Source organism: Apodemus sylvaticus, chromosome 8 (genome assembly GCF_947179515.1).
Source record: "Apodemus sylvaticus chromosome 8, mApoSyl1.1, whole genome shotgun sequence".
NCBI classification, from domain to species: domain Eukaryota; kingdom Metazoa; phylum Chordata; class Mammalia; order Rodentia; family Muridae; genus Apodemus; species Apodemus sylvaticus.
The window spans coordinates 64,139,191-64,154,184 of NC_067479.1; the positions used below are offsets into that span (position 1 = coordinate 64,139,191).

General features: G+C 48.8%; 1 protein-coding gene across 3 annotated transcripts in view; it reads left to right on the top strand.

Annotated features, from left to right (window-relative positions):
- Gata4 (GATA binding protein 4) overlaps nucleotides 1-13,317 on the top strand; it is a 71,657-nt gene extending 58,340 nt beyond the window's left edge. For 2 of the 3 annotated variants that reach the window (XM_052191224.1, XM_052191223.1), the window contains exons 3-7: nucleotides 7,454-7,623; nucleotides 8,379-8,504; nucleotides 8,727-8,814; nucleotides 10,590-10,741; nucleotides 11,651-13,317. In XM_052191224.1, the coding sequence (XP_052047184.1) occupies nucleotides 7,454-7,623; nucleotides 8,379-8,504; nucleotides 8,727-8,814; nucleotides 10,590-10,741; nucleotides 11,651-11,827 (713 nt within the window). In that variant the 3' untranslated portion in view covers nucleotides 11,828-13,317. The remainder of the gene's footprint in view (nucleotides 1-7,453; nucleotides 7,624-8,378; nucleotides 8,505-8,726; nucleotides 8,815-10,589; nucleotides 10,742-11,650) is intronic. The other variant, XM_052191225.1, reaches the window with a different exon arrangement.
- The last annotated feature ends 1,677 nt before the right edge of the window (nucleotides 13,318-14,994 follow it).

The following is a 14,994-nucleotide window of genomic DNA, read 5'->3' on the forward strand; positions in this document are numbered from 1 at the left end:
GCTCTGGGCTGACCTCGAACCCTGATCCAACAGTGACAGGCCAGGTAGTTGAGATTGTGGGACTTTCTGAGAGAAGAGTTTCTGGTCCTCAGTGGAAAGACTGGTGCTTGCTCCCGCCTTCATTGCTGGAGTGGCAGGACCAGTAACATGTGAGGCCTCCGGGTATTAGCTCTTAGCAAAAAGCTGAAGATATTCTCTTTAGTCATTTGTTCTTCAGCTATCCTGTCTAATTCTCCCTCTCCCCTCCCCTCTTTTCTTTCCTTCCTGTCTTAGTCAGGATTTCCATCGCTGTGAAGAGACACCATGACCAAGGCTTACACCTTCAGAGTGTCAGTCCGTTATCTAGCATGGCAGCGTCCAGGCCGACACAATGCTGGAGGAAAAGCAGAGAGTGCTATATCTTTTTTTTTCAAAAGGAATTTTCTTTTTTTCTCTTAAGATTTATTATTTGTTATATGTAAGTACACTGTAGACTCCCTTCAGACACCAGAAGAGGGCATCAGATCTCATTACGGATGGTTGTGAGCCACCATGTGGGTGCTGGGATTTCAACTCATGACCTTCAGAAGAGCACTCAGTGCTCTTACCCACTGAGCCATCTCTCCAGCCTAAGTTCTACATCCTTAGATAAAGGCCACTAGGAGGAGACTGGCATCCTTAGGCAACTAGGAAGAAGTTCCCTAAGCCCACCCCCCACAGTGACACACTTCCTCCAACAAGGCCACACCTCCTATGAGCACCACTCCCTGGGCCAAGCTTACTCAAACCACCACATGTCCTTTTCAGTTTGGTGATGTTTTATCCCTCCTTCCCTCCCTTCAGTCTAGAATGTCCTTGACCATATATGATGTTTTGGGACCTGAGTCACATTTTAGAGTCCCCATAGTCCTGAGGCTTGTCCCACATGGACACTGACGTTTAGCCTCCCAGCACAGAAGTAGAGGTTAAGGACGCCTTCACAGGGTATACGCCCAAGGCCTCGCTGTGTAACTACTTATGTTCCACACTCTGAGTTTCTAAAATAGGTGCTTTAATCCTATTTGAGCACCATAGGCACAGTGGCCCTCCGGCCGGCCGGCCAGCCTCCTGTCACAGGCTTCTGCTGCAGCCTGATGAAGCCCAGAGGGCCAAAGCTTGCTCAGCTGCTGCCAGAAAAACCCCAGGGTTTGTTTGTTTCTTGTTCCCCAGACCCAGGCGCCAGCCTCAGGGATAGACGAGGCCTGTCAGGAAATCCAGGCCCAATGTACTGAACTTTGTATGTGAGGCTGGAGTTCAGCATGCAGCATGGGATGTTTGGGTGGGGCTGAGGATTCACTCCTGAAGCCCCCCACCCCCCAGCCCAGAGAAAGGGCCCTTGCATTCAGTGCAGGCTACATCTGCCCCCACCCCCAGCCCCTGAAGATTCTCTTGATTGGTCTCTCTCTTTTTTTTTTCCCCTTCTGGTTCTTTCCCTAACCCTGATAGCTAGCTACCCTGGGCATGGATATGATCTCTATGTAGCATGCCACACCTCTGAATACAAGACACAGTGATCTAGGTCAGCGGAAGTGGAGAGAAGGTACTGAAGGCCAGATTCACTGCAGTCTGCCATATTTAATAGAATTCTTTGTTTTGAGCTATGTGTTCTCAGCTGGGCCAATGAACCTTTTTAAAAGAGATTAGGGGCGGGGGGAGGCTGGAGAGATGGCTCAGCCATTAATAGCACTGACTATTCTTCCAAAGGTCCTGAGTTCAAATCCCAGCAACCACATGGTGGCTCACAACCATCAGTAATGAGATCTGACACCCTTTCCTGGTGTGTCTGAAGCCAGCTACGGTGTAATTATTTATAATAATAAAATAAATCTTTTTTTAAAAAAGGGAAATTTTGCTCCACCTTTTCTGCCAAGCCTGTGTGTTCAGCACTTGCCCCGGGGTCAGTATATAATAGACAGAGGTGAGAGTTTGAGCTGCAGACACCCAGAAGAGAACACATCAAGTAGACCCCTAAGCGTGGAGCAATGCTCCTCCCGCATGGGCTTGGGCTCAGACTCTGCTCTCCAGCAGATGAAAGACGGAAGGACCCATCCACAGCAGGTTAGGGCCTGTGTGACCCTCAAAGTGCAAACTGGCAAAGCGACATCAGCTAATTTGTTTGTTTCTCAAAGGTCAAGGGTCAAACCCTGTTCTCAGCAATGCCCAGAAGGATGCTGCTGGCACCACCTGGTTTTCTTTTCTTTTTCTCTCCTTTTTTCCTCCTGCCCTTCTCCTAGTCCACATTTGCTTCCGGCGATTTGTAGAGCCTTATGGGTGAGTTCTACAGGACAAATGGACAGGTAGGAGTAGGTTGAGTCCCTCCCTTTGATTGTATTAACCTCAAAAAGTCATGGCCCCATTTTCCTTCCAGGCACTGGGGTGGCTGTAGCTCGCCGTAGTTTCTAGGAATATCCATCCAACAGCAATGCATTGCCATTTGAAAGAAAAATGTTTAAAGTAGGGCATAGGGTGGTAGGGAGGAGTTAGGTGCCCATCTTTGGGATTAGGAAAGAGTTGCCCATTTCCTACAAACAGCAATTTTGAGAACTCCTACATATATACTGTTAACTTTTGCTTTCAATGTTCATAGCTTGCAGCTTCAAAGGAGTTGACAACCCTATGGATTCAAGTGTGGCCTCCTCATCTATACCTAGAGAAAGCATCAGCTTTCTAAGTCTTCTCTTTCATGTGTGTCCTCAACTTCTCACTAGTTCCTTTGTCCCTGGCCTTCCCCTCCCTCTGCCCCTCTTCCCACCCTCAGGATAATCCATCATCAGTATCCCACTGGGTGTTTACAGAGCACTCCACAGCCATTGTTGGACATTTTCTCTCTTATTTGCAAAGTGCTTTGCAGCTATTATTACAAGACTGTGTCCTCTCAGAGTGGGGAGATGCTGACCCACTCTCCAGGGTCAAGTCCCACTGTTCCCCAGTGCGAGGACCAGGACCTGTAGTGGAGAGACGTGGGAGGCAGGCTGTCATAGGCTGGAGCCCTGGCTGGGCCCCCAACTTACCCTCTGGGAAGGTACACCCTGCATTCTTCAGGTGAGAATAAGAAGTGCTGACTTGGGGATCATAGCTGGGCAGCCATTCTCCCCCCAGAGATGGGCTGCATCCTTTTCATTCCTCAGCCAGGGGGAAGGGGAGTTCATTTCTGTGTCATATTTAAGAGCATAAAGTGCCCCCCCAGGTGGAGCTGAAAGTTACTTGGGAATCATTTCTTCTTTTTCAAAATTAGAATTTTAAAACGGAGTAGTTATGACATCATAGAGCAGTGCTTTCCTGAAAACAGAAGCCCCCACAATTAGTCCAGGCAGAGCTGTTTCCCGGCAGCCTTGTTACCACTACACTGTAGGACACCCTGCATGTTCTGTTTGTTTGTTTGTTTCAGTTTGCAAGCCAGAGTCAGTATCTTGTGCCTCCATTACATCACCTTTGTATTAATCATGTGACGTTTCCCTGTAGGGCTGGAGAGATTTTCACAGTGAGTAAGAGCATTTTGTCGCTCTTGCAGAGTAACAGGGTTCGGTGCCCAGAACCCACATGGTAGCTCACTACCATCAGAAACTCTAGTTCCAGGGGGTTTGACGCCTTTTCATCTTCGCAGGTACCAGGCACGACATGGTACATATCCATTCATGTAGGTAAAATGCTTATACACACCAGGCATGGTGGCGCATGCCTGTAATCCCAGCACTTGGGAGGCAGAGGCAGATGGATTTCTGAGTTCGAGGCCAGCCTGGTCTACAAAGTGAGTTCCAGGACAGCCAGGACCACACAGAGAAACCCTGTCTCGAAAAACCAAAAAACCAAAAACAAAAACAAAAAAAATGCTTAGACACACAAAACAAATATTTTTTTTTTAAATAAAATTGCCACGTAACTTTTCATTGAAGTGGTTGGGTAGTGAGATTCTGTGGTGGAGTCCATACACAGGCATGTCTGGCAGGATGTCTTGAGGAAACATGGTCTTTGCTTCCTGCCCTGCTCCTCCTTTGGCTGCTGAGTGACACTAACAGGTCTATCTGGGTTGGACTTCCACATTTCCTATCCTAGGCCAATGGTGTCTGCCACGAAGCCCACACCCAGTTGAGAGTTCTGACGATGGAATCATCTTGTCACTCACTATTGATTCTAGGGCCAGTCTGTTAACCGAGACCAAGGCACCTCTTAGGTCCTGTGGCATCTGTCAGCTTGTTTAAATCACAGATGTTTGCTAAATATTTGTGGGTGACAAACACATATTTGCCAATGTCCAGTGACTTCACCTGGGTAGGAGAAGCATTGTTAGAATGGTATCACCTGTTCTCTGAGGTGAGCTGGCAGGGCTTCCCCAAGTTAGCCTTCTGTGTTGAGTTCTCAGAGAAAGGATGGGTGTGTGGGCATCAGAGAGGCCACATGCATGGACTCTGCTACTTCCCTTTAATGATACACACAGTACAAATGATACACAATGTACAAAGTGTGCGGGGGGGGGGGGGGGCCAGGAAAGCAAGATCTCCCCTCTCACAAACAGCCGCGGATCCCAAGGGGTTTTTACCCGAGAGTTTAAATGAACCAGAGAGGGAAAGAAAGCAGTGTGAGCATCTTTAAAGGGAGAGTCTGGAGCTGAACCTATTGGAGAAACATTGGTGAGGTTAAATGACAGGGCCTTGGGTTTTCCTCTGTAGTGCAGGATGGGTTAAACAGGTAGAGGGACAGGTGAGATGGGACTGTCCACAGATCGTTGGATGGTGGCTGCATAGAAGTTTATTTTATGCTCCACCATCTTTGGGATACAAGTCTTTTTCCAAGATAAAGAAAAACAGAATCAAAGAGTTGCATAGGTTTGGCCCAGAAGAGTGAACATAGTCTTCTATGCCAAGGTGCAGGTTAAGCAAGCGCCATCTCTGGCCTTCGTTACATTTTGAGACTGTAGTGCCATCTAGTGTTCTGGCAGCAAAAGACTGCCATTGCTACCTTCTCGGCTCTGCTGGTTACTGGCTCTGGGAACTCCTGGCCTTTTTACTGTTCTCAGGAGAGGGCTTGAGAGGAAAGAGCAAGACTGACAGGCCACAGGCAAGTTGCTGGTGGATTGCCCAGTAGAGAGCAGGCCATGGCAGGTGACCTTGATGAAGGGCCTTCAGTGTGACACAGGTGTAAAAATAGCCTCTGTGCTGGCTTTACTTAACTCCCTGACCCGAGCAAACAGCCCCTCACACCTGTATATTGTTTGCTTGGTGAGGACACACTGGCTACCTGTTTGCAGGTGTAAATGACTGTTTACGTACCCAGAGTCATGGGGAGGTGCTCTATCCTTTTCCAGCCAACACTCTGTTGCTGCTGATTACTGAACACTGGAGCTCACAAACCCCAGGCCTAGGGCCTAAAGGAGGGATGGACCTTTAACCCTGCCTTCTAAAGGGTACCACTGTCTTCCCCAGAGAAGAACTCAACATTGCCTTTGGTATCAGGAAAGGGGCAATCTGCAGACAAAGGTGGTTGTGCTTAGGGACAGAAAACTTAGATGGCATAAGTCAGAGAAACTTCTGGAAGTCTTCAACTAGGCTTAATATAGGTCAAAGGGAAGGAGAAAACCAACCCTACCTCTCTCACTTGAGCAGTGAGAAGGGACATGTGGGATTCACCAGTTGTAGAATTCTGCAGACATGGAAGAGAAAGGGGAACGTTAGTGAACTAAAGGGTGGCAGAGGATGACAGCCTTCTGGTGGAGGGCTGACACATTCGACTGACTCTAAGGCACTAAGGATTATGGTCAGTGTCCTTATTATATGCTCCATATGCCAAGAAAAGGGAAAGCAATAATATCAGATCATGCATATGGTTAAAAATAGTATCCTAGTTTCATTTCTGTTGCTGTGATATTAAAACAAAAACAACAACAACAACAACAACAACAACAACAACAACAACAAAAACCCTGACAAAAAGAAACAGGAGAGAAAGGGGTTTACTTTACAGTTCCAAGTCAGTCCATCACTGTAGGGAGTCACAGTAGCAGGAGCTTGAGTTAACAGCTCACATCACATCCACAGTCAAGGGCAGAGAAAAATGACTGTGTGGGTCCATGCGTGCGTGTGCTCCTTTTCTCCACACTTGCACAGTTCAGGACTCCTTGCCTAGGGAATGGTGCCGCCCACACTGGGCTGGGTCTCTCCACATCAATTAACTTAATGAAGACAATCTTCCATACACACACTCACAGCCAACCCCATGGAGACCATCCCTCATTGAGACTCTCTTCTGAGCTAATTCAGTTGGCAATAGTTCAGTGTCAAGTGGACAGTTAAAGCTGACTGTCATGTGTGGGGAAACTAAGAACTATTCATTTAAGAATGTAAACAAAACTCTAGTCTCCGTGACCTAGACACTCTCCTTCTAGGACAGTGCTCAGAGTAATAAGCAGAAACTCACAGATTTACATACAAAGAGACCCGTATTTACAAAGCTAATATCAGAAACTAGGCAGGGATTAAGCAGCAATTGAAGAGCAGAAGCGAAAGGTGGGGGAACATTTCAATGATGGACTATTACAGCATGATGGGAGGAGTTTATAATACATTTCCAGTGTGGTAACACATTAGGGCATTAAGCAAACACAGCAGAGCAAGATAGGCCTGGCCATATCAGCTTGACCTCAACTAGGCAAAGCAAGTGTCAACACTGAAGTCCTACAAAGGACAGAATAAAATGGCACGCCCACAACTCTTCCCAGTGACCCGCACTTTCTTTACATGTTTCAGAACTAACTCTCCTGCAGTGTAAATACCTCTACATTCCATCACATGTACTCCAAAGGAACGATAACCAGCGTGAGTTGCTTTTGCAATTATTAGGACCACAAGAGCTAGAAAAAAAATTACCTAACAAATAACAGAGTTATTTTAGCTTATGATTTCATAGGGATTTGACCCCCCTGTGGCAAAGGAAGCATGGAAGAGTGGCTCGGGCTGTCAGCCTGCTGCTGCAGAGGTTTCAGAATACCACAGACCACAGGGAGAGCAGGGGAGGAACAAGGGTCCCAGCATAGCCTTGAGCGATCTGGGTTTCACAGCGTCCCAAAGTAGAACCACCATCTGGGTACCAGGTGTTCAAAACATACGTCTGTGAGGACATTTCACGTTCAAATCATCACATGGTCATAATTTTGAAAAGGAAAATGAAGAAAAGGGTCTGAGTAGGTTAGGTGGTGGCTATAAAGTCTCTGGAGGCAAGATATGGACTCAAAGGGTCCCCTAGAACCTGGGCAGCTGAGGACTCTATCTCAGGCAGCCCTGCTGTATCTGGATGACAGAGAATGGAACCCATTGGCCATTCAGTCCTAAGTGAGGAAGAATCAGTCTCCTGGGGAGACATCCTGCCCTGCTTTCTAGGTGAAAGGTCTCTGAGCAAGACAAAGAAGTAATCATTTGTGTCTTCTCTCCTGTGTCCTCCCCAGTAGATATGTTTGATGACTTCTCAGAAGGCAGAGAGTGCGTCAATTGCGGGGCCATGTCCACCCCACTCTGGAGGCGAGATGGGACAGGACACTACCTGTGCAATGCCTGTGGCCTCTACCACAAGATGAATGGCATCAACCGGCCCCTCATTAAGCCTCAGCGCCGACTGGTAAGTGCAGCTCCATGGCTTAGGCCTACCAGCCTGGACCAGTCAGCTTCTCCCTCCTCTCTGCACTTGGCTTTGAGGCTCTTCCCAGTTTAAACTTTGGAATTAAAGGATACAAGCTGAGGGGTCAGGTAGGCGGGAGTAAAGAGGGAGCTTCCCACACCTTTAGGGTGAGCTTGCATTCACTCCAAAGATTCTGGCTCAGCCAATCCATCCCTACCACAATGTAATAGTGGACAGGGAAGCTCAGAAAGGTGACCGGCAACAGCCAGTGGCCATGAGGAGCCAGATCCAGGTCTCCTGGTCCCCAGGCGCTTTGTCTTGAAAGCCAACGTAAACCAGGATCTGTCTTATTTTCAGTTGAACCCCTAGTACCACCCAAAGTCCAAGAAGGCAAAGCAGTAGGTGTGGGTCCTGGCTGGGAAGGCTGGAAGTGGGACCAAGTATTTTCCATTTGGATTTATGCTCTCTTTTTTAAATGCCATCTGACTGACTAATACCAACCTTGGTGTATGGCAGGGAAGGGAAATAGAAAGATATAGTCTGAAGCTTCCTCACCCTAAACACGCCAAACATCGGCCACTAGAATTCATGATTTCTACCTTGAGGAAGAATTTTTCTGTTGACAGTGGCTCCCATCTGTTTCTATGACTGGTCTAGATACCCAGAGAGGGTGCTAAGGCTAGCCCAGGGGTTACTGCGGGACTATTCTGGCCTAGCCCTGCTAAACACGACATACTTCCTTTCTTATGTTGTAGTCTGCTTCCCGCCGGGTAGGCCTCTCGTGTGCCAACTGCCAGACTACCACCACCACGCTGTGGCGTCGTAACGCTGAGGGCGAGCCCGTGTGCAATGCCTGTGGCCTCTACATGAAACTCCATGGGGTGAGTGGATGCGATGCCCTGCCCTGCTATGTCTACGCCCCACCCCTCTCATGCTCTCAGAGGGCTCTGCCTGAGAGAAGCTTCCTCCACTCCCTTCCTGCAGGCCTCACTGGTCTTCCCTCCAGAATAGAATCCACTTGTTCCTTCATTTGTGTGTGTGTCTGTGTCAGCACTGTAACAGACTCTACAACTGGGAATCCATGTTTAACTCCAACCCTTCAGGTTCCCAGGCCTCTTGCAATGCGGAAGGAGGGGATTCAAACCAGGAAACGGAAGCCCAAGAACCTGAATAAATCTAAGACACCAGCAGGTGAGGAACAGATCTCGGTGTAAGTATAGAACAGGTCAGAAACTCCCAGAGCATCTGAGAACCATGTCTGCTCTGGTAGGTGGCCAGCCTCGGCAGCCAAGGTTTGATGCTCATGTCCTCCTCAGTCCTCTCAGAGCAGACCGATAGCCCAGTAAAGAAGTCAGCACCAGGCAGCTGTGTGATGACTGCTCTTGCAATAGGCTGGCAGGATCAGTGTGGGGCCGGAGACAGGAATTTGGCTTGGTGGCCCCCGTTTATGATGCTTTGATCAAAGCAGACAAGTTCCTATTAGCCGTGATTCTGACAGGCTGATCTATAATTGGGGGGTACATTTGTGTCAAGGAACTTGTACAAGTACCTTCAGAGATCCTCTCAACATCCCGCAGAAGCAGTGCCACCCCATCTTCCTGACAAGCAAACTGAGTATCATGGCTTAAAATCACATTGCTATTGACTGGCATCTGGAATGTTCACTCTGGAATTGATAGTCTATTCATATACTGTTCAGTCTTCACAGACTCTGTGTAGCTCAGGATAGCCTTGAACTCATGACCCTTCGGCCTCAGCCTCCTAAAGTACTAGGTTTATAGGCATGAGCCACCACACCTGGCAGTGCCTTCTTAATTTCTAGATTAAGTAAGTCACTAATGTACCCTTCCCACAGCCTTACGGCTGTACATTGCTAATTTATGGTTTGCCCAGCTTCAGCTGCAAAGGAAATGAACTGGCTAATGTGATGGACAGTTCACTTCTCACCACAGATTTACCCAGTTGCCCATTTTCACCACCAAAGGCACGACTAGCATTTTGTTTTCCTAAATTCGGCTGGGGCTGCTATTAGAGAAGCATTGCATACCTGAGCCTCCTGCTACTCCCCAGGGTCCTGCCTCTTTCTGCCTCCTAGACTGCAGCAGAACCCCTCAGGAGCCTCCCCCATCCTGTGTGCCAGGCACAGGAAGAGCAGGTTCAGTGGAGTAGCCCTCAACCCATAAGTCAAAATCCAGAAAAGTAAATTCCATAGCACAATCTGTACTGGAGCGCACAGGGCATTTGTAATCTCTACTTAACCCAAGCAGTGTTGCTATCCACACTTTGCTACAGAGGAATAAATACAGTTAATTATAAGTTAGTGTCCCAGAACCCTCTGGCAGTATTCTGCAATATAAGAGTGTAGAATCCCAGCCGGGTGGTGGTGGCACATGCTTGTAATCCCAGCACTCTGGGAGGCAGAGGCAGGCAGATTTCTGAGTTCAAGGCCAGCCTGGTCTACAGAGTGAGTTCCAGGACAGCCAGGGTTACACAGAGAAACCCTGTCTCCAAAAAGAGTGTAGAATCCCAAAACACCATGTGGTCTCCAGGATGGTCTCTCATGGATTTAGGGTCACGAAGGAATCACTGAGACTTTTGAAAAGGTTCCCTTGAGGCTGGACGTGTAGCTCAGTGGGTAGTGTGCTTACTTACTGCACACAATGCCCTGCTTTCAGTCCCCAGCATTCCATAAAGCAGGCATGGCAGCACAGGCTTGTAAACCCAGCCCTCAGGAGGTGGGGGCAGGAGTATCAGTTCAACGGCATCCTTACCTATCCGTACCTACATAGTGAGTCTGCGACCAGCCTGGGCTGCAGCAGTTTTAAAAGAAGGTAAATTGGTCTCCTTGGAAATTTGATGATGATTCTGTCCTGTTTTGAGAACTGCTCCAGCTCCAATCCAGCAAGTGTAAATAAGGCCTCTGTCCCTGTGGCTGGACTGGGTTTCCTGACTCTGCCTCCTTGCAGGTCCTTCTGGCGAGAGCCTCCCTCCCTCCAGCGGTGCCTCCAGCAACTCCAGCAATGCCACTAGCAGCAACAGCAGCAGTGAAGAGATGCGCCCCATCAAGACAGAGCCAGGGCTGTCATCTCACTATGGGCACAGCAGCTCCATGTCCCAGGTGGGTGGGGTGACAGAGATGATAGGCCAGTCCATTCTAGACCCTAGTAGCCAGACCTGCCTTGGGAAGGAGAGCTGTAGCCTGGCCCTGAGCTCACCAGTCTCTGAGCCCCTGGTACCTCTTGTATACAAAGAATATCACAGGTTTAGCACCTTCCTGTGCTGTGGCCTTTGGGAACAAGGTGAGGGACCCAGGGACTGCACCCGGGGTGCATGTGGCAGACAGCACAAATGCTCCCTGAGTCAGTCTTGAGCGTTGGAGCTAGAAGCAGATTTGGACTCTAGAGCTGGCAGAGCTTTGAGCTCAGCCTTGAAGGATTTTCAGAGGAGGGGGCAGGAAGATCCTGTGAGCATGCCATGGGCTTGGGAACCACAGGGGGCAGGAAGCTGTTTTCATGAGCTCTAGCTTCCTGAGAGCCTCAGGATGGCCCGCCAAGGGACCGTGCCCTCTTGCAGGTCTGATGGCACCCGTGTTCCTCTGCTTTTTTGAGGGATGAGGAAGTTACAAGTTCCCTTCCCTAGCCCCACTACCCTTAGTGGTGAGACAATAGTAGAGTGTTCTACCATCAGAGTAAACTAGAGAGACCCTGGTTCCACAGAAGCAAGAGTGCAAGGACCGTTTCAGGATGGAGAGGATGACCTCAGTCTGACCCAGAAGACCTCTGACCAGGAAGTGGTGATAAGAGTATCTCCCGTAGCTGCCAGAGCTTTCTGAGAAAGCACAGCAGCACAAAACTCCTGGGCTGTGGTTTTGATTACAGTGCTCAGAAGCCAGAGGGGAAGCTTCCCCAATGCAGCTGGACCCTAGGGCCTAGGGAAGCAACTAGTCTTACTCCGTATTCCCTCCCCAACCCTGGTCCTTGGGCTCCCAGGAGTATCCTACTAACTACTGTACTCTTCTGCCTTCCAGACATTCAGTACCGTGTCCAGCCACGGGCCCTCCATCCATCCAGTGCTGTCGGCTCTGAAGCTCTCCCCACAAGGCTATGCATCTCCTGTCACTCAGACATCGCAGGCCAGCTCCAAGCAGGACTCTTGGAACAGCCTGGTCCTGACTGACAGTCACGGGGACATAATCACCGCGTAATCAGCGCTCCCCCTATCCTTCTTCAAATTCCTGCTCGGACTTGGGACCTGGGGGCCAGCAAAGTTAAAGGCTGGGGCATCCTTGGCCAGCCCCTTTGTCTGGAAACAACTCCTGAAGAACAACTGGGTAGAACTTGAAGTTGTTGACAATCACTTAGGGAAATGGGTGCTGAGTTGCTTCAAACACCCTTCCAGGTGGAGCACTGGAAAAAGCCTGCCTTCTTACAGACAAGCCCCCCCTTGGCTGCAAGCCCAGCACAGTGAGGCTCTTCAGTGTAGCAGGAGACTTCTTCCTCATTCTCCACCTGCCTGTCCAGGACAGACACATAATCTCCTTCACCCCAGCTCCCCACCCCAGCAGCTGTGGTGGTGGTAGTGATGGTGGTGGTGGTAGGTTTTTCTTTGTGATCCTAGAGTGGCTGTAGGCCCGAGGCTTCAAGACACTGTCTACAGCCTGAGCAGGGTGTCTACTTGTCGTGGACTAGACATAGCAGCCCTGCCCTTGTCCAACACTCCCCTTGAGGCATGGCACATCTCTGCATGTCCCATACCAGATCTGACTCCAAAGTGCTGGGTGCAACGCGGGTGTTACTGAGTGCTTCCCGGGGAGATCAGGTAGGAGAAGGCACGTGACCCATTGCGCAAAATAGCTTCATCAAATTGCAGCCCAGCAGTGGTGCCTTCCCTTCCTGTCCCAGGAACTTCAAACCCCCTGCTCTCCAGCCTGAACATCTCCTACCCTCTGAAAAACTAGAGCCCAGTTGTGCAGCAGGCTAATACCACTAGGTGCTGTTTCCCAGCATCCTTTTCACCCCTTCACACACAGGGGTTCCAAGGAGGAACAAAACCTGCTACCAAAGCAGCCTTGGTGACTGCGTTCATCTGTACCTTGGGTCCCTCTGGAGGTTGTGACTGCAGCACAATCCTGTTCCCAGGACTCTAGCTTGCCTGCTGAGCCTGCCAGCCTTCGTAAGTCAGATAGTTACCTGGCTCTGGGACTTTCTCCAGCACAGATCCTTGGTCTAGAAAATACAGACTGTTTGCAAAATAAAGTCAAAGCAGAAACAACTAAAGGAAATTTGTGAAAGGACAAAGGTGATGGGTGGGAGAAGTCCCCAGGGCTGATGGGATAGCCATGCTTGCAGCCATCCTAGGATTGGCCTTCTCCCCACCCCCCACCATTACTGGGGCTCCCAAAGATTCTTCCTTGTCCTCATCACCCACAGAGCTGTAGCCAACTGTGGCATTACCTTATTTTACCCCAAATTCCCAGCCCCACCCCTAAACCTTACTGGCCGTAGCAGAGAATAGCTTTGAACCAAGATTCTGTTGTAATCATTTATGCTGTTTCTCCCCCAAGGCCGCCTTCCCATGCCTGTCCCTCCTCCACAACCTGTTAACATTGTCTTAAGGTGAAATGGCTGTAAAATCAGTATTTAACTAATAAATTTATCTGTATTCTTCTTTCCCTCAGAAGACCTCTCTAGCAGGCCTGGTGTTCTTGTCCTTTTCAGTGGACCAAATGGTTCAGGCTACCTCTACACCCTTTCCCTTCATGGTTTTGGCAGGTGGCACCTGGGACCTGGTGGCAGAGGCTGGTGAGAGATGGCACCGGAAGATTTTAGGACAGGGTTCAGCTTGCTGGAGAGGACTGCAGCTGCCTTAGCTGAAGCTCCTGTCCCCACCTTCTCACATAGAAGTCACCCTGTGAGTGGGGACATTCTTAGAGCATCTGCCTGAGTGCTTTTGGCTCCCTCTAACTAGATGGTACTTGATCTCTTCTGTCTACTGATTTAGAACACACCCTGAAGGCTGGCCCCCAAGGGACAAATACCCCAGGGAGACAAAGACACAGCTTTGTCGCCTTTATTTTGGCTTCACCTCAGGTGACAGGACTGCCTATTTGCTTCATCTAAGAAGTGTGAGTGTGGAGCACTCTGCCGTGTCTTATTTGGTCCCTATGATATTGGCAGGCTTTGCACACCCCCTTCAGAACCACCTTATCTTTCACTTGGCTTATGTCAAACCTACCAGGCATCTAGGGCCTGAGATCTCATGGCAGCCTGATTATTTCCTAGTAGTGATAGTGCACATACACACATACACAAACACACACACACACACACACACACACACAGAGAGAGAGAGAGAGAGAGAGAGAGAACATTCTATGTAAAACCAGAAAATCTTCTAAAATCTTTTCAAAATTAAGTATTTAATTGTGTTAATGGGCACACATGCCTGGGAGCCCAGTGGAGATCAGAGAACAACTTCCGGGAGTCCACCTTTATACAGGTTCCTGGAACAAACTCTGGTCTTCAGGCTTGTGTAGTAACTGCTCTGCTCAAGTGACTTATCTTACTGGCCCAAGAAAACCTTTTCAGCTCTTAAAAGAGTAATAGCCTGGGGGCTGGAGAGATGGCTCATTGATTAAGAGTCCTGACTGCTCTTCCAGGGGTCCTGAGTTCACTTCCCAGCAACCACATGCTGGCTCACAACCATCTGTAATGGGATCCAATGCTCTCTTCTGGTATCTTAAGACAGTGACAGAGTACTCACATATATAAAATAAATAAATCTTTATAAAAAATAGTCAAAGCCATTACACTGAGAGCTACTGTCTGTCAGGTAAGATGAGTCCTAGTAAGAAGACAGATTCCAAACTGTTAGCCAGAGGAAGTTCAAGAGTCTATAAAAAATGCAGATGGGCCCAGAGGCAAGCACTGTCTCGGTCATTTTCAACAACTGTAAAATCACATTTCCAAATCGCTGGAACATGTTTGGGGTGAAGGGTGGTGAAAAATTATGTTCTTAGAATAAATGGCTTTATCAAGGGGCAAATCTACCTAAGAAATCACATTGCATTATGGTTACACCACCGACATGAAGAAACTTTCTAGAACCCAGTTTAAGTCAATATGCAGTCAGGTAAGCCTTGGCCCTGGCTTCTGAGCAGGAGGCAGCTTAGCTGTCATTTTGTTTGGCTGGATAGATGTTAATGGCCACAGATTTCTCCTCACTGAATGTGGGGCTGGGGGTTGATTAGGAGGAAGTCCTGACCCCAAAGCTTGGCATGCTGACTATAGTTGCCAACTTTCCTTTGCCATAACAAAATACTTAAGTTAATTAACTTAAAAGAGAAAGGTTTAGGCTGGGGATTTACCTCAA